Source organism: Mus musculus, chromosome X, assembly GCF_000001635.26.
Source record: "Mus musculus strain C57BL/6J chromosome X, GRCm38.p6 C57BL/6J".
In the NCBI taxonomy this organism is placed as follows: domain Eukaryota; kingdom Metazoa; phylum Chordata; class Mammalia; order Rodentia; family Muridae; genus Mus; species Mus musculus.
The window spans coordinates 83,738,080-83,764,100 of record NC_000086.7 but is presented as its reverse complement, the minus strand read 5'-3'; the positions used below and the strand labels follow the sequence as shown (position 1 = coordinate 83,764,100).

General features: G+C 35.6%; 1 protein-coding gene across 10 annotated transcripts in view; it reads right to left on the bottom strand.

Annotated features, from left to right (window-relative positions):
* Dmd (dystrophin, muscular dystrophy) overlaps positions 1 to 26,021 on the bottom strand; it is a 2,390,387-nt gene that overhangs the window by 1,440,950 nt on the left and 923,416 nt on the right. For all 10 annotated transcript variants that reach the window (XM_006527768.3, XM_017318379.2, XM_017318378.1 and 7 more), the window contains one exon: positions 8,601 to 8,724. In XM_006527768.3, the coding sequence (XP_006527831.1) occupies positions 8,601 to 8,724 (124 nt within the window). The remainder of the gene's footprint in view (positions 1 to 8,600; positions 8,725 to 26,021) is intronic.

Genomic DNA, 26,021 nt, shown 5'->3' with positions numbered 1-26,021 from the left:
AGCTTTACAATTTTATGAGGTCCGATTTGTCAATTCTTAATCTTACAGAACAAGCCATTGCTGTTCTATTCAGGATTTTTTTCCCTGTGCCCACATCTTCGAGGCTTTTCCCCACTTTCTCCTCTATAAGTTTCACTGTCTCTGGTTTTATGTGGAGTTCCTTGATCTACTTAGATTTGACGTTAGTACAAGGAGATAGGAATGGATCAATTCGCATTCTTCTACATGTTAACCACCAGTTGTGCCAGCACCAATTGTTGAAAATGCTGTCTTTCTTCCACTGGATGGTTTTAGCTCCCTTGTCAAAAATCAAGTGACCATAGGTGTGTGGGTTCATTTCTGGGTCTTCAATTCTATTCCACTGGTCTACTTGTCTGCTGCTATACCAGTACCATGCAGTTTTAATCACAATTTTTCTGTAGTACAGCTTTAGGTCAGGCATGGTGATTCCACCAGAGATTCTTTTATCCTTGAGAAGAGTTTTTGCTATCCTAGGTTATTTGTTATTCCAGATGAATTTGCAGATTGTTCTTTCTAATTCATTGAAGAATTGAGTTGAAATTTTGATGGGGATTGCATTGAATCTGTAGATTGCTTTTGGCAAGATAGCCATTTTTACTATATTGATCCTGCCAATCCATGAGCATGGGAGATCTTTCCACCTTCTGAGATCTTCTTTAATTTCTTTCTTCAGAGACTTGAAATTCTTTTCATAGAGATCTTTCACTTCCTTAGTTAGAGTCAGGCCAAGGTATTTTATATTATTTGTGACTATTGAGAAGGGTGTTGGATCCCTAATTTCTTTCTCAACCAGTTTATTCTTTGTGTAGAGAAAGGCCATTGACTTGTTTGACTTAATTTTATATCCAGCCACTTCACCCAAAGCTGTTTATCAGGTTTAGGAGTTCTTTGGTGGAATTTTTAGGGTCACATATATACTATCATATCATCTGCAAAAAGCGATATTTTGACTTCTTCCTTTCCAATTTGTATCCCCCTTGATCTCCTTTTGTTGTCGAATTGTTCTGGCTAAGACTTCAAGTACAATGTTGAATAGGTAGGGAGAAAGTGGGCAGCCTTGTCTAGTCCCTGATTTTAGTGGGATTGCTTCCATCTTCTCACCATTTACTTTGATGTTGGCTACTGGTTTGCTGTAGATTGCTTTTATCATGTTTAGGTACGGGCCTTGAATTCCTGATCTTTCCAAGTCTTTTATCATGAATGGGTGTTGGATTTTTTCAAATGCTTTCTCTGCCTCTAACGAGATGATCATGTGGTTTTTGTCTTTGAGTTTGTTTAAACAATGGATTACGTTGATGGATTTCTGTATATTAAACCATCCCTGCATCCCTGGAATAAAACCTACTTGGTTAGGAAGGATGATTGTTTTAATGTGTTCTTGGATTCAGTTAGTGAGAATTTTACTGAGTATTTTTGCATCGATATTCATAAGGGATATTGGTCTGACGTTCTCTATCTTTGTTGGATCTTTCTGTGGTTTAGGTATCAGAGTATTTGTGGCTTCATAGAATGAATTGGGTAGAGTACCTTCTGCTTCTATTTTGTGGCATAGTTTGTGCAGAACTGGAATTAGATCTTCTTTGAAGATCTGATAGAACTCTGCTCTAAACCCATCTGGTCCTGGGCGTTTTTTGGTTGGGAGACTATTAATGACTGCTTCTCTTTATTTAGGGGATATGGGACTGTTTAGATCATTAACCTGATCGCGATTTAACTTTGGTACCTGGTATCTGTCTAGAAATTTGTCCATTTCATCCAGGTTTTCCAGTTTTGTTGAGTATATCCTTATGTATAAGGATTTGATGGTGTTTTGGATTTCTTCAGGATCTGTTGTTATGTCTCCCTTTTCATTTCTGATTTTGTTAATTAGGATGCTGTCCCTGTGCCCTCTAGTGAGTCTAGCTAAGGGTTTATCTATTTTGTTGATTTTCTCAAAGAACCAGCTCCTCGTATGGTTGATTCTTTGAATAGTTCTTCTTGTTTCCTCTTGGTTGATTTCACCCCTGAGTTTGATTATTTCCTGCCATCTACTCAGACATGGTAAGTTACAGGCAGAGTGAGAACATGAAAAGGGTTTAAATTTGCTTATTATTAAAATGGAACTAGAGGTAGATGAGGAACCAGTGAGTTGGAATTGTTTTTTTTTTTTAATTCATGCAAAAATCATTAAGAGTAATTTATATTCAGTTTTTTTTAGTTTTTAAAAATCAAGCAAAGCATGTAAAGTGACTAAATTTATGGTTTTTTTAAACGAACACTTCAGTGCAATAGTGATGATGAAAGATACCTGATTGCTTAGTGTATTTGTAGTACCTGCACTAAGAAGTGATCATACAGAGTGGTCTTATCTAATTTTCCAGCATAGAACCTCTAAGAACTCTGCTGCTGTTTTGTATTTATTAATGACTATACATGGAGACAACTCTATATCCTATTTAAATTATAGTAAGTCTGGCTTAGCAGGCATAAGATAAAATGTCAAAAGGAATAGAGAAGTGATAAAAGGTGAAGCAACTAAAAGATTCATTGTTATCTTAAATAAATGACATTCAAGATAATTGTTAGGTTTAACTCTCATCCTGTAGGGTGGCAGAGAAATTCTATATTTTATATTATAATTCTATATTCAAATTTAATTATCTAGTAATAAAGTATATACAAACTTGTAGATGACCTATTTTTCTGTTCCATTCCTAGTTTAACAAGAAAATAAAGGAGAATGAATAAAAGTAGGATACAGAGTTAATTAGGTATATTTCAAGATTCTGTTGTCTATTATTTTTCTTTGTAAATCAGGTTTAATCATATCCCTAAAATAATAGAAATTACATATAATTATGGACATTATATGACATCCCATTGTCTACACACACACACACACACACACACACACACACACATATCAGCTTAAATATACCTAATTAGATACATATGTTAAAGATATTTAGGAAAAAGATATTAGAGGAAGAATATATATGATATAATACTTATAGATTTTTTTTAAATTTTATGTGTTTCAGTGTTTTACCTGGGTGTGAATATGTGTACTACCTATATACTGGCTGCCCATGAAAATCAGAAAGTCTTTGTCATCTAGTACTAGATAGATTTCTGGATGATTTTGAGTTATCATATTGGTTCTGGGAACTGTAATATGCTCTCTACAAGAGCAAAAGTGTTCTTAACCACTGAGCCAAGTCTTTAGACCTTTAGATGCTAATTTAATAAGAATGAATATAGAAACATCTAAAACAAAAATAAAGGAAGAAGTGTGGGAAATTAATTCTCAAACTGTTCAATAAAACAAGTGACCCAATATGTAAAAATTCATAATACATACTAGCAAGCTAATGGAGAGAAGAACTTCAGGGAAAAATGGTGACTAGAATGTTGTCCTTCAATCTCGTTGAAGTAGTGTACAAAGGTATTCAAATGTGTTTCAAGGACAAGATGATTTTTAAAACACAGAAAACAAAGAGTTGTTTAGATTATGATGATAAAAATCTCAGGATAAAGAAAAACTGTAGATATGGGTGTGTAGCTAAATGGAAGCTGTTCTTTAGTACAGACACTGCAGTGATACTGAGTCTATAGTGATACCTTATCTCAAAAATGTATAGCATCCCTCATCAAATGACAGGCAGACACAGATACTATGGGTACCAATATATATACTTTTAGAAGTACTGTTTTGATCTAAATAATAGGAAACTATACACTGTAGGTATAGGGAGAAAGTTTTAGGGAAATTATAAATCCTGAAAATAATTAAAAGAGATCGAGGTATAATTAAGTAATGATGTATGGATACTCCATGAAGATGTAACCCTGACTTTCTTAAAGTGTGTACTTGAGAAACAGAGTTTGCTAGGTGGTTTTGGCATATGCTTTTTATTCCAGCACTTAGAAGGCAGAGTCAGGTCTATCTTTATGAGTTCTAAGTTAATCTGGTCTATAGAGTGAGATCCAGAGCTACACTGAGAAATCCTGTCCTGGAAAAATAAAACAAACAAACAAACAAAAGTCAGCTTATAAGGGCTCACAGAGACTCAGCAGACAACAAGGGGGCCTGCATGAGACTGACCTAGGCCCTCTGCATATATGTTACAGTTGTGTAACATGGTATTCTTGTGGGACTACTAACAGTGGGAGCAGTGGCTGTCTCTGACTCTTTTGCAGGCTTTTGGGAACATTTCCATTATAATGTGTTGCCTTGCCCATTCTAATACTAGAGATACTAAGCCTTACTGCAACTTAATATGCCAGGGTTGGTTTATATTTATGGGAGGCTGGCCCTTTTCTAATTAAAAACTGAGGAGTGGAGGAGGACTAGACAAAGAAAGGGCAGAGGGAAGATGGCAACGGGAAGGGAAGAGAAGCAAATGGAAGGCGAGGAGGGGGTAAAATTGTAGTCAAGACAATAATAATAATAGTTGATTTTAAACAACAATAATGCCTATACTGTGATCATATATAAGTAAATGAATTGAGACAAATATGAGATTGAGAATACAGAAAAACATTCCAGATGTGTATTGAGATAACTAATATTAAATATCCAATTAAATAGAAAAAAGTTTGACCCTACTGAGAAATTCTTCAATAAGAAGATAAGAAGATGATACAGTAAAATGCCAAGTATGTGATATATTCTAAGCTTAAGTAGAAACAAGTTCTCAGGTAATAAAGGGATTGGGTACTGGGCATTATGTGTGAGAAAAAAAATTTGCATTCTCTCTGACTAGCAGCTCCAAAATTATGTTATTATCCTATGTCTACACATATAATAAGAACATTTTGTTAACCATATGAATAAAAACATATCATCAATAGAAAAGATAAACTTATGCTAAAGTTTAAAAATTACACAGTTGAAAATATGTGAAATAAGTTAAGATATTCTTATTTCAACAACAACTCACTTTAGGTACAAAATAACATAGGAGAAATTCAGCAATAGGTGAAAAAATCAAATAATGCTTCATCATTTTAAATGGATATCTATGAGTAAATTCCTACCAGGTCTTTTCATGAGACGACCCTCCCCTGAATTCAAAATGACTTACATAAACTGGCAAATGAGGAAATCAAGAAAATCATCATTATTCCTCTCTAGAGTGTTTAATGCATATATAATTGACTTAAAGGCAATTTCTGGGCACATCAGTTCATGTCCTATTTTACTGGGCAATTAAGAACAATGCTATTGTTTCTGAAGATGAGATTCGAAGTTGAGAGTGGTGACTGAAATTGTATTGAAAAATATCTTTTTTATTCGGTATTTTCTTCATTTAGATTTCAAATGCTATCCCAAAAGTCCCCCATACCCTCTCCCCCGACTCCCCTACCCACCTACTCCCACTTTTTGGCCCCGGCGTTCCCCTGTACCGAGGCATATAACATATTGTACATTTTTAGTACCTTTGGTCTATCATATTGGCATTGTTTTATATATATATATATATATATATATATATATATATATATATATATATGCTTTTAAGTAGCCAAAGGATAAGAGGAAATTTTGAATATATATTTCCTAAAGTATAGAATTCCATTTTCATATTTGATTAAAGCCATTTTAAAACAGACTAAAATGATACACAGAAAACTCTACAAATCAAATCAATAAAACCCTCAATTAATTCAATCATTAAGTAAATTTATACTTGTGTATTGAATATATCATAAAAACTCTGAAACATAGAGAACAACTTTTTCTAGATAGTATTTTTGCTCAATAAATTTTTCCACCTCTGATTTTCAATCCCAAGTTAGGAAAGTTAATGACAGGTTACATGGAGGCAAAGGGAGGATATGCTAAAGGTTTGTTTGGAGAAGTGCACAGGAGTGGGTGGGATAGAGGTCAGTGGACATTACTGAATGTATCAATTCAAGATGTATAAAGAAGTCTTTGAGAAATTCTCAGGTTTTTAGCTACAAAAATCAAAAAGTGCCTTTAATGGGTGATCAATGCTTTTTACCAAACAACACAGGGTTACTAACTGAAATTATCAATGCCAAGAATGTCTCATATGAATAAATATGGTCAGGGAAGTCCAGAGGCATCTAAACAACACAGACTATCGGCATTTATCTCATTTATGTCCATAGTAAGTAGGTGTTAAATTCCTATTGCTGAAAATTCCACTCACTTTATATACAGCACATAGCAAAATCATCCTTGAATGACCAGAAAACTAGTTCCCAGAGGCTTTGCTTGCTTGGTATCATAAGATTCTACACAGGCTACCAGGAGAGAGAAGGCACAGCAGTCTCACTTAGCACTATACTCATAATTTGAATAGGGTTGCTGATATTTACTCATTCATGTAATTTTTACTAGAGGCAGTCAAGTGCTCCCTGATTAGCTGTTCCACTGGAGGTATTTCATGTCTCATTCTGTAAAATCAAAGCCTGGGAACTCATGCTCTCTGTGGTAGAACCTACTAATAGTGTTATGCTAAATGATCATTCTGGAAATTGACCTCTATTTTTTAGATATAGATTTATGCTACACTCAACTTTGGTCACAGAAACTTCTTTATGTAGTGAGTAAGCAGGAATATATATCTGATTAAACTGTCATTGTCAGTAACCATTTGAATCATCTATATCAACATTCCCTCATGCAAGGGTCATGGATCCTCCCAGAAGAATGAAAGGACAGACCATAAGATCTAATGAATTAGCAAGAGAGCTGTGAGATTCAGAATCCTTGACCCCACATGGCTTTCACATAGATGAATTTACAGCATCTGTGGTTACCTGAATCAGATTAAGCAATTCAAAGCTACACCATGAAGAGATGTGGGGCTACCAAGTCCTTACACTTAGAGGTGCAGCTACTAGCAGTTAATGATTGCTAAATGGAGAGTCACTGTCATTTAGGAACATGGCTGCTGATAGATTGCCCATGCTCTTTTTGATTCCTCAACACAAGATCAATACTGGTAGCACAAATTGGACTTGGGAGTGTATTTATAATAATCAAAAGAGGACACTAAGTTCAGAAAGTGATAGAGTAAGAGATGATAATAATTTGAGGAAATGAACTCTCTAAAATTAGGAAATTTTCAAAGAATAAAAAGAATCTTATTTAAAAAGAATTATTTAAAAATCATGAAACATATATTTTAAAATACATATACTTAAACCTAGACAATCTTGTTAAGTTGATTTTTTGTGTATTATCATTTAATTTAATTTTAAAATGTAACATTAATAATAAAAATTATACTTATTATGTGAAACTATCCTAGTCTATTATGATGATAATAAAATCATATCTAATATACAGCTAATATGAAATTCAAAATAACTATGTTGTAAATATAAATAATGTTGATTTCTAAAACTGACAAATTATCTTTGCTCCTTGGTCATCCTTAAAAAAAAAAAAAAACCACAATGTTACACCAGAATATCTTTTTGGAGTTGTAACTCTTTAACATTTCTATGTCCCAAGTAAAGCAAGAGCACATTTGTGAGGTAGTATTGGTTTTTTGTTTGTTTGGTTGGTTGGTTGGGTTTTTTTGTTTTTTTGTTTGTTTGTTTGTTTTTGTTGTTGTTGTTGTTGTTGTTTTTGGTTTTTCGAGACAGGGTTTCTCTGTATAGCCCTGGCTGTCCTGGGACTCACTTTGTAGATCAGGCTGGCCTCGAGCTCAGAAATCTGCCTGCTTCTGCCTCTGCCTCTGCCTCCTGAGTGCTGGCATTAAAAGGGTGGGCCACCATGCCCAGCTGTGAGGTAGTATTATATGTGAAATCATGTAAATAGATTTTACAGGTCAGGACTTAATTGCTAATCACTTGCAATTGATAATTTTACGACTAAAAATGTTTCACATTCAGTATTTGGAGCCTGTTCATTTTATTTACCTTGATTTGTAGAAAGTCTCTTAGAAAATATTGTCAATTACATTCTAAAAATGAATGTTTTGTCATTGTTAAAGTGATAAAGTGATAAAGTTATAGCACTGATAATTTTCCAGAAGATATAACAGCTCCTTATAAGGTCAATAAAAAATCCTGTTGTGAAGGACAAACTATATAATCTCATACGGGAGTAAATGTTGCAAACTATCTACTACTAAAAATAAATACTGAAAGAGTATGCATCTTTTAGGTGAGCTGATGCAATATATACATATATTGGATATCTAAATATGTTATCATTATGACAGGTATTGATTACTATAAACCTGCATTTTGATCCTGCATAAAGTGTCCTCTATTATCCTACCTAATTTTACTGTACTCTATTATGCACTGTTCGAGTCAATAAATTTCCTAAGGCCAAGAACAAGATATGAAGACGTGTCAACATAAAAAGATTGTCTAAAGTTTTACTTATAAATACTGCTTAACTTAAAGAATATGAAAATCCTTCCCAGAGCAGATTCTGAATAGATTGTTCTAAGCAAATATTTTGTTTTGCTTGTTATCTAAACGTTTTTATATATTGAACATCATTTTAATTTCTTGCTTTAATTTCAATGACTATAGCAGAGATATTTGAAACAAAAGAAATTTGAAAGTAGCACAAAATAGAAATATAAGATTAGTGCAGAACCTACATTGACTTTTTCTTGCAAGTCTGAGATGTTGCCTTCTTTTCGATAGACTGCAAATTCAGAACTCTGTAATACAGCTTCTGAACGAGTAATCCAACTGTGAAGTTCAGTTATATCGACATCCAACCTAAGAGAGCAAAGAATAAGGCTCATTATTTCTTTATTATCTCTTTCTTCTTTATGGAAAGAAATGTATTCACATTTACCATACCCCTTCTCATCTGATGCTGCTATTATTGTAAATAGTATCACCATCTCCCTAGTTAAGTAGATTCAAACTTTGGAGTCAACTTTGATCTAGATTCTTGTGATCATGGAGTCTATTTTATTAAACTCAATGCAGCAGTCATCTGCACAGCATTTCCTACAAGCTATTATCTAGACTCGGTTTGAAAGTTTTGCTCCCACTCAACACCAAATGACTATTTTTGAAAAAAATATTAACAATAAACTAAACAGTGCTATGTTGGTTGCACCAATTAAACCATAATTCTGATATTCTTGTTTTTACATGGTATCCAAACCATCACTGTGGGCTTTTCCATGTAGCTTGGTAGAGAAAAATGGACATCAATAAGAGTAATCCATGCAAGGTCTTACTTAGTAAATAACTGTATACTATAATCCCACCTCATATAGCACACATTCTGAAATGTCAGTTATAATACAAGAAGCCCAATTAGATTATGATGCTTTGAGTAATTCTCCATTGTCAATGACGAAGTACAAAGGAATATTTGTGTGAATACTTACATTTTACCTTCTGAAGTATTTCAACATTACTTGAAATTACTGAAATACATGTTCTAGCTAACATTATAAAGAAACAAATAAATGGTCAGTATACCAATTTCTTAGTCAGTGATGTTTGTTGAGATGAAACAATGTAACAATGCAAACCAAAGCAACTTGGTAGAGGGAGTTAATTAGGCTGGTACTTCTGAGAGGTGGGAAACTCAGCTGAGAAAATACCCATGCTTGTTCTCTCTATAGGCAAGTATGCTGATGATAAAGAGATAACAAAGGCAAGAACTTGGAGGTGGGAGCTGATACAGAGATCTTGGAGAAGTGCTGCTTACTGGCAGGGCTTGTTCAGCCAGCTTTCTTACAGAACCCAGGGAAACTAACCCAGGTGGCATCATACATAATAGACTATGACTTCCCACATAAGTTGCTAATTAGAAAAAAAATGCTCAACATGCTTGCCTACAGCCAGATCTAACAGCTGAGCTTACGTCCTATTAGAAAACTCAAGCTTGTGTAAAGTCAACATGAAACTAGCCAACACGGGAGCTATAAGAAACAATGTTGGTCGAGGCTATTAAATTTTGTGAGGGTCATCATGCTGCAACAAATATCTTACCATCTACCAAGTTATTTCAAAACATGTTTTCCTGTGATCATTGAAGTTAATCTGAATATTGAATCTAAACAAATGCTGCATGCTATTGAGTCAAAGTAATTGCTCTTCAGTAGATGAAAGGATGAAGACATATGCACACAGTGGAACACTATTGAGCTTTTAAAGTCCATCTGTTCCATTTATCAACTTTCCTCTTTCAATTTCTAATTTTTATTAAAATGGGGGGTCTTCTTGCATGGAAAAAAACTTTGTGCATACCTGATTAATTTGTATTCATTACTAAGTCCTTATTTTGGGGCTATGGTCAGGTCAATAGCCACAGAGTCCAGTGTACTCCTACTAACATTTCTTCCCACACAATAGCAGTATGTCTTAGGAAAATATGTTTCAAGTTTGTTTGTTTTTGTTTTTGTTTTTTTGACTCAGTGTAAAATTTGCAGTCTCTGCCTATATGTTTTCAGTGGGAATTGAACAAGAAAGACCAGAAATTCTGAGAAGTTAGTATTTCCCTAGTATTAATGAGAACAATTTTAGAGTTATTTTTAAGCCTCTTCAAAATGATGCCACTCAGTTGAACAACCATGGAATATTTTATACATAGTCTCTATGAGGTCCCTGTGGGACTGAATGCCAGTTGTCCACAGTAATAACCATATCTCTGTTCATTTACCATCTTCTATTGGCTGCATCCTTTTCCTTATGTTCCTCCTTAGTAAGTCTTAAGGACATTTTTTTAAATAAACTACTTGAACTTCTGAGTCTCCAGAACTGCAAAGGAAGTCTGGACTATGTCAATGTGGGCCTTCAGTGCATAATTATGCAATAAATACTTTTAAAGTTAGACTAGGACTCACAATATGATGTGTTTAAAGGATTTTCCAATGTTTTCAGTACTCTGAGTTACTTTTTTTAGTTTTCTTAGGAGTGCATCCTATTTTTCTTTACACAAACAAAGTAAAACTACTATGCAAAACTCTTTTCTCCTTCCTCTGTGGACACATTGCATCTTACCATGTACATCTCCTTCCTCATTTTCTTCTCAGAAATTTGACAGACTTCAGCTTTTACATAAAATATACCTACATTTTCATTTTGGACATCAGTCAATGACTTCACACATGTGTGAATCCCAGTATTCAATTATCTATAACAGAAAATGAACCACACCCTACGAGCCCATTTTATAAAGAAATTATCAAAACTGATAAAAGTGATATTTTGCTATCTTCACTCATGATTATATTCAAAGGCATTTGCATTTTTCATAGGATCAAGAACAAACATTTAATGATATCCTATTTGATGTTGTTTGATGAATATCTTAACCTTATAGTGTCTGCATCATAGCCAAACTTATACAATGAAAGAAGTGCTAAGATAAAAATTCATAGTACTATGTGTCCTGATTAAAAAAAACACTGGAGATATCTTACACTAACAACTTAACAGTACACCTGGGAGTACTAGAACAAAAAGAAGCAAACTCACTCAAGAGGAGTAGAAGACAGGAAATAGTAAAACTCAAGGACAAAATCAACCCAATTGAAGCAAAGAAAACAATATAAAGAATCAGCAGAACCAGAAGCTGCTTCTTTGACAAAATCCACAAGATAGGTAAATCCCTAGCCAAACAGACAAAAGGACCGAAAGGCAGTATCCAAAATAACAAATCAGAAAGGGGAGACATAACAACAGAAACAGAGGAAGTTAAAAAAAAATCATCAGATCCTACTATAAAAGACTATACTCAACAAAACTGGAAAATCTAGATGAAATGGATAGTTTTCTGGAGAGATGCCACATACCAAAGTGAAATCAAAAGCAGGTATACTATCTAAACAGGCCCATATCACACAAGGAAATAGAAGAAGACATTACAGGGCCCCCAATGGAGGAGCTAGAGAAAGTATTCAAGGAGCTAAAGAGATCTGCAACCCTGTAGGTGCAAGAACATTATGAACTAACCAGTACCCTGGAGCTCTTGACTCTAGCTACATATGTATCAAAAGATGGCCTAGTCAGCCATCACTGGAAAGAGAGGCCCATTAGACACGCAAACTTTATATGTCCCAGTACAGGGGAATGCCAGGGCCAAAAAAAAAAAAAAAATGGGAATGGGTGGGTAGGGAAGTGGGGGGGGTATGGGGGACTTTTGGGATAGCATTCTAAATGTAATTGAGGAAAATACGTAATAATATATATATATATATATATATATATATATATATATATATATATATATATATATATATATATATATATATATCTCCCAACCAAAAAAAGCCCAGGGCCAGATGGGTTTAGTGCAAAATTCTAACAGACCTTCAAAGAAGACCTGATACCAATTTTGCTCAAATTATTCCATGTAATAGAAAAAGAAGGAAGACTACCTAACTTGTTCTATAAATCCACAATTACTCTGATACCTAAATCACACAAGGATCCAACCAAAAAAAAAGAGAGAGAGAGAATTTCAGACCAATCTGACATATGAATATCAATGCAAAAATACTCAATAAAATTCTTGCATACCAAATGAAAAAACATATCAAAACCATCATTCACCACACAATCAAGTAGGCTTCCTCCTAGGGATGCAAGGTTGGTTGAATATATGAAAATCCATTAACATAATCCACTATATAAACAAAGTCAAAGAAAAAAAACACATGATCATATCCTTAGATGCAGAAAAATGCATTTGACAAAATACAACACCCCTTCATGTTAAAAGTATTGGAGAGATCAAGAAATCAAGGCTCATGCCTAAACATAATAAAAGCAATTTACTGCAAACCAAGAGCCAATATCAAATTAAATGGAGACATACTTCAATTAATCCCACTAAAATCCGGGACAAGATAAGGATACACACTCTCCCCACATCCAATATAGTACTTGAAGTGATAACTAGAACAAGAGGAGAACAAAAAGAGATCAAGAGGATGCAAATTGACAAGGAAGAAATAAAGATCACTATTTGCAAATGATATGATAGTATACATAAGTGACACCAAAAATTCTACCAGAGAACTTCTCCAGCTGATAAACAACTTCAGCAATGTGACTGGATATAAAATTCACTCAAATAAAATCAGTCACCTTCCTTTATACAAATGATAAACAGGCTGAAAATGAAATGAGGGAAACAATCTCCTTCATAATATCCACGAATAATACAAAATATCTTGGGGTAACTCTAAGAAAACAAGTGAAAGATCTGTATAACAGTAACATCAAGTCTCTCAAGAAAGATCTCAGAAAATGGACAGAACTCCCATGCTCATGGATTGGCAGAACTAATATAGTAAAAATGGCCATCTTACTAAAGGCAATCTACAGATTCAGTGCAATCCCCATCAGAATCCCAACACAATTCTTCAAAGACATGGAAAAAAAGCAATTCTCAAATTCACCTGGAAAGGCAAAAAACCTAGAATATCGAAAACAATTTCTAACAATAAAAGAATGGCTGGGGGAATCACCATTTCTGACCTTAAGCTCTACTACAGAGCAATAGTGAAAAATACTGTATGGTATTGATACAGAGACAGAAACGTTGATCAATGGAATAGAATTGAAGACCCAGAAATAAAATCACACACTTATGCAAACTTGATCTTTGACAAAGATGCCAAAAATATACAATAGATAAAAGAAAGCATCTTCAATAAATAGTGCTGGTCCACCTATCTGTCTGTATGTAGAAGAATGAAAAGAGAACCATATTTGTCACTTTGCACAAAACTCATATCCATGTGGATCAAGGGCCTGAACATAAAACCACTGAATCTAATAAAAGAGAAAATGGGAAAGAGCCTTGAACTCATTGATATAGGAGGTAATTTCCTAAACAGAACTCCAATGGCTCACACTCTAAGATCAAGAATTGATAAATGGGACCTCATGAAAATGGAAATCTTCTGTAAGGCAAAGGACCTAGTCAATAAGACAAATCAGCAACCTACGGATTGGGAAAACATCCTCAATAATCCCACATGTAATACAGAGCTAATATTCAAAATATATAAAGAATCCATGAAGTTAACCACCCAGAAAACCAAAAATCTTTAAAAAAAATGAGGTATATAACTAAACCAAGAAATCACAACAGAGGAACCTGGAATGGTTTAGAAGAACCTAAAGAAATGTTCAAAATTCTTAGTGAGCAAAGAAATGCAAATCAAAACTACCCTGAGAGTCCACCTTACACCAGCCAGAATGGCTAAGATAAAAACTTCAAGTGACAACACAGGTTGGGGAGGATGTGGAGAAAGAGGAACACTCCTCCATTATTCACGGGATTGCAAACTGGTACAATCATTCTGGAAATCAATCTTGAGGTTCCTTGGAAATCTACCTGAAGACCCAACTATACCACTCTCGGGAATATACCTAAAGGATGCCCCACCATGCCACAGGGGCATGTGTCCCACTATGTTTAGAGAGGCCATATTTGTGATAGCCAGAATTTAGAAACAACTCAGATGACCAAATACAGAGGAATGGATCCAGAAATCGTGGTTCATTTACCCAATATAATACTACTCAGCTATTATGAACAGGTACATCCTGAGTTTTGCAGTCTATCATCCTGAGTGAGGTAACTCAGACCCCAAAGGACACACATGGTATGTACTCACCAATAAGTGGATATTAGCCAAAAAATATACAGAATGCACAAGATACAGTCCTCAGAACCGAAAAAGTTCAACAAGCAATACTGCCCAACAGAGGAAACCTCAGTCCCATTTGTGAGAGATAAGAAAGCAACCACAAGGGGGGAAGGAGGGTGGGAACTGGGAGGGAAAGGGGAGTGTGTAGGAGAAGGGTATCCTGATCTGATATTGGATGAGGGGAAATGAATGAAGCCCTGAGGGCCAGCAGGAAGAATGGAAACAGACAACCTTGGGAGATAGGAGTTTGGGGGAATCCTCCAGAATGTACCAGAGCCCTGGGAGGTGAGATGAGAGTCCCTCAGGACTCAAAGGAAGGACTTTAGATGAATTGGCCAATAATATGGAGAGGGAACTTGTAGAGCCTATCTCCAGCAGAAAAACAAGGTTTCAAGTGAGGGATGGTGTTGCTATTCCACAGTCAAAACTCTGATCCATTATTGTTCCTATCTGAAAGAACTGCAGGGACAAAAATGGAGAAGAGCCTGAGAAAAATGTGGTCTAGCAACAGGCCCAAAGTGGGATCCTGCTCAAGGGGAGGCCCCAAGGCCTGACATTAGTACTGAGGCTATGGAGTGCTCACAAAAATGGACCTATCATGACTGCCATCCCAAAGACCCAACAAGCTGCTGAAAGAGTCAGATGTAGATATTTGCACCAAACCAAATGGACAGAAGCTGCAGACCCCTGTGGTTGAATTAGGGAAAAGTTGGAAGAAGGTAAGGAGGAGGGTGACCCTGTAGGAAGACCAGCAGTCTCAATTAACCTGGACCCCTGAGATCTCTCAAACACTGGATCACCAACCAGGCAACATACACCAGTTGATATGAGGCCCCTGACACATATACAGCACAGGACTGCTGGGTCTGTGTTTGGTCAGAGAAGAGGCACCTAACTCTCGAGAGACTGGAGGTCCTAGGGAGTTTAGATAGAGGTCTACTGGAGGAGGGGGAGACTTCATCGTGGAGACAGGGGGTGGGGAATATGTATTTCATGAGGAACAGTCAGAGGATGGACCAGGAGGGGAATAAAATCTCGAGTGTAAAGAAAAAAGACACATAATAATAATAATAATAATAATAATAAGAAGAAGAAGAAGAAGAAGAAGAAGAAGAAGAAGAAAACCGTATAGTGTCTGTATTTATTTTAAGCATATCTTCCTTCAAGTGTCTTAGGATACTCTGAACTCTATAGTTCAGGTTTGTCATCTCTCCCTACCCCATACAAACAGGAAAATCCCTTGTTGACTTGCATCCAGCAAGCCATGGGAAGATTTCCAATATAATGTTTTCTCATTGCTTTAGTTCATTTTTTTCTTTAAATAAATTTGAACAAGTTTTATAAAGAAAAATACTTTGGATTAACAACATGACGTTTAAACTATGCACCAACCACTATAAAACTTAACCTTTAGGATTAACCTCTGTGTTGTTTAGATTTTCTATAGAAAATACTGACTTGTTCTATAGATAGGTACATGAAACTCTAACTCAAATTATTTCATTGAATAACAAACATTCAAAGAACTTTCAAGACTTCTACTATGGACACAATTTACACTGATCTTGTTTGCTCATATTACAATCTGAATTATTTGTTCTGACAACAGGTCCAACCATTGTCAAAATATAAAAATTTTAAAAAGAGACAGGTATTTCATACACAAATAAATTGTTTTTATATAAAAGAACTTTAGAACAATTTTTGGTATGTGAAATATGAAAATGTGAAATTGCGTGGTTCACATATCTCTCCTCCTTTGGTTACAAAGTGTTCATAGGAGAGAATATAATATTATTACTGTGCTAAATGGACATAGCATCAAATAACACCTAATGACTTATTGGTATACTCATAGATCAGGACGTCTCTCAAACCCTCATCAAAGAATCCTATCCTTTCAGTAAATGGCAATTAAAACAGAGACCCTATTACTGGTCAGTATGCAGACAACAAATCATTCACATCTCACTCCAGTGCGCAAGGATCTTTTCCAAAGATGAGTTAGAAAGATTGTAGGAACTAGAGTTGGTGGATAACTTCAAGAAAACTGCATTCCAGACACAATAGGGCAGATGCACATATGAACTCAGAATAATTGCAAGCACATGCACAAAATCTGTTCAAGTCCCAGAAGGACAAAACTCTCCATACAGAGGATTGGAACACTGATATGCTCTCCCACCAGTAGCTAAGGAGATAACAGCATTTTATGACTGCTCAGAGACAGTCATTTACATTTTTGTTAATGATATTTTAGGTATATTCAAAATATATTGTATCAAAGTCTCAAAAAGTTACCTTGGAATTATTTTAAAGAGATAGTACATTCATACTTCACCTGACGTTTGGCTTTATTTTCTAAATAATAGGCCACAATATAACTGTCCTAAAGGAATTTGGTTTATTGAAGGATCTATTTGACTAAATAAAATGTTTTGGACACCAAACTGGAACTTACCTCACTTAGAGATATTGTGAAGATTTAAAAACAAAACAAAACAACAACAACAACAAAAAAATCCCCCAATGAGTTAGGGTTAAATCTGCTCGAAAACTAGTGGCTCTGCCAAGTAAATCGGTTTCTCTATACACAGTGAAGGCTTTGTAGATTCAATGCCATGGTAACGGCCTGCTTGTGGCTCTGTGAAGATTTTAAGTGAGGCCTGGCCACCAGTTGGCATGGAGTTCAGATCAATTCAAATACAAAATTGTGAAAACATAAAGAGTCCTTTTGTTGTTCTTTTTTGTTTGTGTGTTTGCATGACTTGATAAATTAAAAGGGTGATTATACCAGGTGCTGGATCTTCTCTCTCAAAGAATTATGCTTTGGAGCATGATTACACGTTTAAAAAATTTACACATTTTCTATTATACTGCCACTGTATTTGTTTACTTCCTTTGCTTCTGGAATCTGTGTGTGAGCAAGAATATGCCATGGCCTGAGTGGGGAAGTCAGAGAACAGCATGCACAACATAGAGGGTTCTGTTTTCTCCTTCTAGCATGGAGAACACTTGGATTGAACTCATGTGCCCAGGCTTAGCAACAAGGGAATTTACCTAACTAGTCACTTTTATGACTGCTTATTTACACAATTAAAAAAGGATGTCAGATATTATTTCAGTGCTGTTTTGAGTGAAGGTTTTACCTAGGAAATGTATGTATTCAGAAGCACAAAGATTAATACTGCACAGTTCCTTTCTGGAATGAAATAAATCAATTAGTAAAATATGTTAATTCAAATGAGTTTATGCTAGTCATAACTCTACTATTCACCCTCATTATTGTAATATATTAATTATCAAGGAAATAGGTGCAGGGTAGTCACACCTGAAACTCCTTCATGGTTCAAGATCTTAGTTCCTCTCAACATAATTCTGTCTTCTACTTGGTGTTTGTGGTGGTTTGAATATGCTTGTCCCAAGAGAGAGCATTATTAGGAGATATGGGCTTGTTGGAGTGGGTGTGGCCTTGTTGGAGGAAGTATTTCACTAGGAGGGTAGGCTTTGAGACCCTCTTCCTAGAAGCCTGGAAGCCAGTCTTCTCCTGGCTACCTTCTGATCAAGATGTAGAACTCTCTGATCCTCTTCCAGCTTGATGTCTGCCTGGATGCTGCCATGTTCCAACCTTTATGATAATGGACTGAACCTCAGAACCTATAAACTAGCCCCAATTAAATGTTGCCCTTTGTAAGAGTTGCCTTGGCCATGGTGTCTCCTTAGAGCAATGGAACACTAAGACTGTTAATTTGCCAACTAAATCTATGATTGTCTTTTAATATATTTTGTTTTTATTATAATTAATTTTTAGCATAACTTTAATTTGCATGCTATCTGGCAGTTATCTCAAAATTAACCAAACTGCTATAAATGTATACATGTGTTTTCTTCAATACTTTCTAGAAGCAGTTAATTTTTTTTTTGGTATTACTTAGATTTGGCAGTATACACATTTCCATGATTGTCAATGTGAGTTATCTCTGTATTGTTTACTAAAATATTCTCTAGCAATGTAATGTTCAATCTAGATCCTACTATATCGTGTTCAGTATTATTATGAGAGAAAACAGTCAGTGTTATGCATTCATTTCTCTCTAATGCCTATAGACCATCCCACTTCTTAACACCAGACAGAAAGGGGGAGGAGAAGCAGCATTTGAAAGGATTCTGATATATTCTTCACAGAGTGCCAACAGCCTCCACTTAGTGCTGAGAGAATGAATACAGTCATCTTAGAGCCCACAGATCGTGGTTTTTAAGTAATTGTTGCACATATATTTAATTTGTTATCAGTTTATCAGATATTTATTTTCACTGTTAGCTGCAGAGTTTTTTTGAGTGTGTAGGTCCCAGGTTTCCCACTTGTTCTAAATCATGAGATACACATGCTGAGGTGTAGAGCAAAGTAACAGACTCTTGAAGTAAATGCTTAATGCTCAAAAACTAGGTGCTAAATAGCCTTCCCAGTGCCTTGTTAGGAAGGTAATTGTCACACTTTATTCTACTTGAGTCTAAGCAAGCACGAATTCAAGATCCTCTCCACTCTTTGAATTCTATCAGGTTCAAATTACTTCACTCTCCTCACATTTTCACTCGTTATGTATGGAAGATTCAAATTTCAACATCATGTTACATATCCACAGTAGGAAAGCTAAATTTTCCTCAACATGCTATATATTCAATCTCAGCCACTTAATTTTCTCAGAAATGTGATATAAATTAGGTCAATGGCACCTCATATGGTCAACAATAAGAGATGATTGTATAGACATTTGAATTTAACTAAAAGACAATAGAACATAAGACATTCTAAAGAACAGGAGAAACATTTGTATATTTGTAGTTAAAAGTTGCAAAATTTTGTTGTCCCACCTATAGGGTTGCAGACCCCTTTAGCTCCTTGGGTACTTTCTCTAGCTCCTCCATTGGGGGCCCTGTGCTCCATCCAATAGATGACTGTGAGCATCCACTTCTGTATTTGCCAGGCACTGGCATAGCCTCACACAAGACAGCTATATTAGGGTCCTTTCAGCAAAATCTTGCTGGCATCTGCAATAGTGTCTGGGTTTGGGAGGGTAGGGGAGCAGAGTGGGGAGAGGGTACAAGGAACTTTCGGGATAGCATTTGAAATGTAAATAAAGAAAATAAAATAAATAAAATAAAAATTCTCTGCCTGGTTTTGTTGTCCATAATGTCCATCTGTCATTTGGTTGGACGAAAAGAAAGATGTGAGAGGTTCTCTGTTTGTTTCTTTTTTAAATGTATTAAGTGTGATGAGATATTAAAAATCAAAATAATAAAGCAATGCCCTATTTCTTCTTTTTACTACTTTTAAATTAAAAAAAGTTGTAAATTTTTTTGTTTGGTTGGTTTTTCCAAGACAGGGTTTCTCTGTATAGCCCTGGCTCTCCTAGAACTCACTTTGTAGACCAGGCTGGCCTCAAACTCAGAAATCTTCCTGCTTTGCCTCCCAAGTCCTGGGATTAAAGGCTTGTGCCACCACCACCCGGTAAAATTTTTATAATAGCTTGTCATTGTACACATATGAAAACTGTGTTATTATGGAAATGGAGCCTCTGGATGATCACTGATTGTGTACTGTCTCAATTTTCTGTGTAGTGACTGCTATATTGAATATTACACCAAGATGATATATTTGCATTCTACTCAATCTTGTTGAATTTATCACTTGTAATTTATCATTTTCACTTTTTTGTAGACTGGGTCCTATTATTCATTACATTTACAATGTATTTGTAAAGAGACTTCTTGAAATTCCTGAAGTTTATTTTGCTTTTTTAAGTAGTAGAATCATATGGGCCAAGATGATGTTTCATCTAGTAATGGTGCTTGCAACATACTGCTAGTGACCAGAGGTTGATGCCTGGAACCCATATACAGGTAGAATAAGAAAACTGACAACACAAAGCTGTCCTCTGACCTCCATGCCTTTACTGTGGTACACACACACACACACACACACACACACACACACACACACATGTAATAATAATGTTGATGAAAATTATAATTACAATCTTGTTAAATAGGAAGAAAAAGCTGCCATCAAACTGGTCAACATAAAAACGTAGGACTAGTTCCATGCATTTGCCTGCAAAAGTCAGGATGTCCTCATTCTTAATAGCTGAATAGTATTCAATTGTATGATTGAACCACGTTCTCTGTATCCATTCTTCTGTTGTGGGACATCTATGTTGGGCCCAGCTTCTGGCTCTCACAAATAAAGCTGCTATGAACATAGTGGAACACATGCCCCTGTGGCATGGTGGGCCATCCTTTGGGTATATTTCTAAGAGTGGTATAGCTCTGTCTTCAGGTAGATCTATTTCCAATTTTCTGAAAATATCATCCTGAGTGAGGTAACTCAAATGCAAAAGGACATGTATGGTATATACTCACTAATAAGTGGATATTAGCCAAAAACAAACAAACAAATAAACAAACAGAATTCACAAGATACATTTCACAGTATTCAAAAGACTCAACAAGCAGAAGTGCCCAAATGAGGACACCTCAGTCTCACTTGTGAGAGAGAAGAAAGCAATGATAAGAGGGGAGGGAGAGAGGAATTGTGAGGGAAAGTGGATGGGGTGGGGGGACAATAGGGGGAGAGAGGGGAACTTGATCTGGTATTGGGTGAAGGAAAAGAACCAAAGCCCTGAGGGCCAGCAAAAAGAATGGAAATAGGCAACCTTGGGAGATAGGAGGTTGGGGGGACCTCCAGAATGCACCAGAGACCTGGGAGGTAAGAGACTCTCAGGACTCAAAGGGAGGGACCTTAGATGAAATGCCCTACAGTAGGGAGAGGGAATTTATAGAGCCCACCTTCAGCAGGAAGACAGGACATCAAGTGAGAGATGGAGTTGCCATCCCACAGTTACAACTAGGATCCATAATTGTTCCTGTCTGAAAGAATTACAAGGATGGAAAAGGAGAAGAGTCTGAGAAAAAAAGGTCCAGCAACAGGCCCAAAGTGGGATCCAGCTCAAGGGGAGGTCCCCAGGCCTGACACTATTACTGAGGCTATGGAGCACTCACAAAACGGGATCTAGCATGGCCACACTCCGAAAGACACAACTAGCAGCTGAAAGAGTTACATGCAGATATTCGCACCCAACAAATGGACAGAAGCAGCTGGCCCCTCTTGTTGAATTAGGGAAGGCTGAAAGAAGCTGAGGAGAAGGGCGATCCTATAGGAGGACCAGCAGTCTTAATTAATCTGGACCCCTGAGATCTTTCAAACACTAGACCACCAAACAAACAGACAGCATGCACCAGCTGATATGAGGCCCACAACACACATACAGTAGAGGATTTCCAGGTCTATGTTCATTTAGAGATGATGCACCTAACCCTCAAAAGATTAGAGGCCCCAGGGAGTTTAGAGGCCAGGTGGGGCACGGGGGCTCCATGTGGAGACAAGGTGTTAGGGAGGAGGTGTGGGATGTGGAGCAGTTGGATGGTGGGAAGGGACAGGGAATGAAATATGTAGTGTAAAAACTGAATTACAAATAAATTAAAAAAAAACAGAACTATTTTAAAAGTATGCCACAGAAATAAATTCACTTATCTTTACATTTGAAGAGGTTTTGATTTGAGATACAAACCTGATGTTACATATTCTTACATTGTTTTCATATTCCAAATGCATTAATTTATTCATTCTTCAACATTAACATTCCTATCAAGAAACCTATTCCTTGTTGTCTCACATGTACTTGTAGTTTTAGATGTGTAGAATTAAGCCCATTTTCCACAAAACTATACATTTTAATACAGTAAAATTTAATGATTCTAGATTGCAATAAATGCAATTTTGAAAGCTACTAATATATGTAATTTAGTAGAATTCACTTTATCCCAACGTAGGCCTATTCACTGTGGGTTTAAATTTGAATTTGTCCAAAGTATTGTCCATCAAATCGGATTATCTGCATTATTAATTATGGACAACAAATTACATAAGATGAGTTCTTTTTGTGATATATTCCACAGAATGTAATGTCAGTGCTTTAGTATTTTAGCTAATTAAGGGTAGGAAAGTCCCTGAGTTACATGTCATTGGTGTTTTCATCTTTTCTTGTTAGAAAGCTGAATGCACTACAAAGTCAAACTTCTGCTGAAAGAGATTATACTTAGTCAAAGTATTTCATTATCTGATAGATAAGAATGTCTTAATAATCTCCTGGTCTAAGCTGAATATCAAACCTTAATCACTTAAGATCCCAGCCTAATGTGTAATTCTAATATGTGACATGATTTTGAGAAGTCACTTTCACATCTTCTACTCATATAATATTTATGGGAACTATCTCAAAGTTTAAAACTAAATAAAACCTCTAAACTGTTAAAGTTAGTGCTAGCTATAACAGAATAATTAGTCATAATGAAAACAAATATGGAAATAGTATAAAAAGTGTGTGGCTCAGAAGACTGACAAAAAAATGTTGCTAAGCACAGATGACTCAAGACTGGTTTACATCTTTCATAAATTTTAAAGTCCTTATAAAACACAAATATGTGAAAAAAATAACCTTAACAATAGGTAACATGAGTATTACCTTATGTGGTATATGTATATGTGACATGCTGTCATAGTAAGGACTCTATTCTTGTGCAATTTAATATGCCTAAGTTGAAACTACATTTAGTTAAAAATTCTATTGGAAATGTTAATGTCCTTGTGAAAAGATATGAATCACTAGAGGGCGCACCTTCCCTTTCAAAACTAGGCATCTCTTTAGCTTTTCTTTCATTTTCTTATCTGCATAAAGGTAATATGGTGACAAATGGATTTTTCCTGGAGGCTTTCTTATACAGAAACATAAAATGTCCAAAGATAAAGGTAAAATTGTGTGCAAAGAACATGTTAGTAAGACACCTTCAGATATAGAGCTAAAATGCTTTCAGCCATTTATAAAACAAAAGAATCTTGAAGTCCTAACACATACAATAACTCCAAAAAAATCCTTCCACATAATTTAAACTCTTCTCAACACGCAGGGAAATAATCATAATGCAGACACCATTATTGTTTTGTGTACAGTAGCCAGTAACCAAAGGTATGGTTCCTGGGTCATTGATTCATCTAATCTCTAAACAGTGTATAAATAAATGGATTATCACACTCGGTCTGTGTGCCTGTAACTGCATCCATGTATTATACAAGTTAAGTCTTACTAGATGTAAGATAAACTAACTTAAAGGAAGAAAAGAAGGGGAAAATAGAGTTTCAGGATTTTTAACCAAATTAAATGTTTTTGTGAAGGAAAAGATTGCTTTTATTTTTTAATATGGATCATTTGAATTCCCATATGGAACCTTGGCTATTATTCTTCATAGTTTTCACAAAGCTATAGACAACTATGATAAATATTAATTCGTGTATATAAAGCCTGTATTAACTGTGTTCTTCACTGAGTGCTTGGCGGGAATGAAATCATGCTTTATTGTTCTTACTTCCTCGCATGTCAGCTTAGTTGCACATGTTTCAGTTTAGTGTTAAGGGCAACAACAGCAAAACCATAAATCAAGAAAGCTAAAACAAAGACAAAAACTTAGGAAAGTAACCTTATCCATTTTAATTTTTATCACAAGTGCCCATGGGACACATATGCTCATACCTCTTTTTGTAATAAGATTAATTGGAACAGATCCATGATTATCATTTTTATAGACTTTTTGGCTACCTTTTTATTATGTTCTGGCTATTAGAGCTAATTTGAACCATTGTAAAAGAGAGAGTGTAATATACAAATCCCCCGAATGCTTCTCTGTTTCTTTGGAGTAAAAAGAGATGCTGATTATTTTCCTGTTTTGTGTAACGTAGGAGGGATGGCTTCTCCCTATACATTTGAAAAATTAGATTTATTTATTCTTTGAGTAGCAGTGGAAATTGGGTGTCAGTTCACATCCAAAGGTGAGAGGACAAATTGTAGAAGTGGTTTATCTCTTCCAATCTGGTAGGTCCAGTGAGTTTGCTTATTTTTTATACAAATGAACTGGAGGGAATGAAACTGAAAAAAAGTTATTTGATTGCATTGCCCAGAACATGGATCATCCATCTTTGCAGCAAGCATGTATACTTGCTGGGCCATCATTTTAAAGTAGCACTGCTTCACAAATAGCTGTATCATAATGCTTTCTCTCCAAAATACCTTTCTCCCAATGACAAACAGATTAAAATCTAGCAGCTACTTGTGTTCACAGCAGAAACTCACTCTGCACTACAATGTCATCACCAGCTTTCTTCTTCATTTCACTGGATTAAAAATTCTACCCAAAACTCATATATATCCCCTTCAGTTGAATTGTCACTTTCCATGAACTTGAGATCAATATTTCCTCATATTTTAACCGTATACTCAGAATGAATTTTCTCATGAGCCTACTATTTCCAACTGTTAAACAAGAAGTAAGCTTTTTCTACCTCACATCTGAACATTTTAGAGGTATTTTTTCCTTCTTGGCTGGGTTTCTGCTAGAATGCAAGCATCCTGAGAGAACACTTCAGTATGCTTTGGAGTGATAGCAACTAGAGTGCTCTTCCAAATCACGAGAATCCATTAGACCTTAGTTGAATAAATAGAGAAGTTAGCATGAAAACTAACATTGCTGTCACTTTTCTCCTGAATAGCTGTGGCTCATTCTGTCTACAGGAGTAGTCAAAGAATGCACCACACACTGACTGGCTGTGCCTTGGACCCTATGGGAGGCAATTTAAACTTTAAATACTCACAGCGTGAGAGCTCACTGTGTTTAAAGGACTTCAACACGCTTTTATGTTGTGGGTCTTTAAAGTTTAAATAACTTCTAGTCAGGTTCAGAAACTATCTAGTATAATGTAGTCATTTAAGTCTGACATGTCCTTACTGCTCTAAACCCTAAACCTCCTTCCCCAGCATCATGAGGTCACTCTTTTAATCCATTTACTTTTTTTTAAGTGAACATCTGTACGAACTTTAGTTTAAATACAAAATAAATCTCACTGTTTTACAAATCCAGTCCTTTGTTCTGCCTCCTGTTATAAAATTCTGTAGATGCAAGTAAAAGAGCAACTCACTTATTCTCACAGTTGTATCATCTATAAACAACACTGAGCATGAAACGAAGCCAGAGATTAGACATATAGAGAGTCCCATGATATAAATTTCAAGAATCACAGGCAAATGAATTATCGTATTCAAATTGTCTTTTGACATGCTGCTCTATGAGACTGTGTAGCATGTAGACAGGAAGAGCAAAATTATATTTAGAGAAATACTGAGTTTATGCAGAAAGAAATTTGGGACCAAACTCTGACCACTGTCAATTGCTTCACAGGCATAGCTAAACGTTGAGGCTACAGTTTGAATGATATCTCAC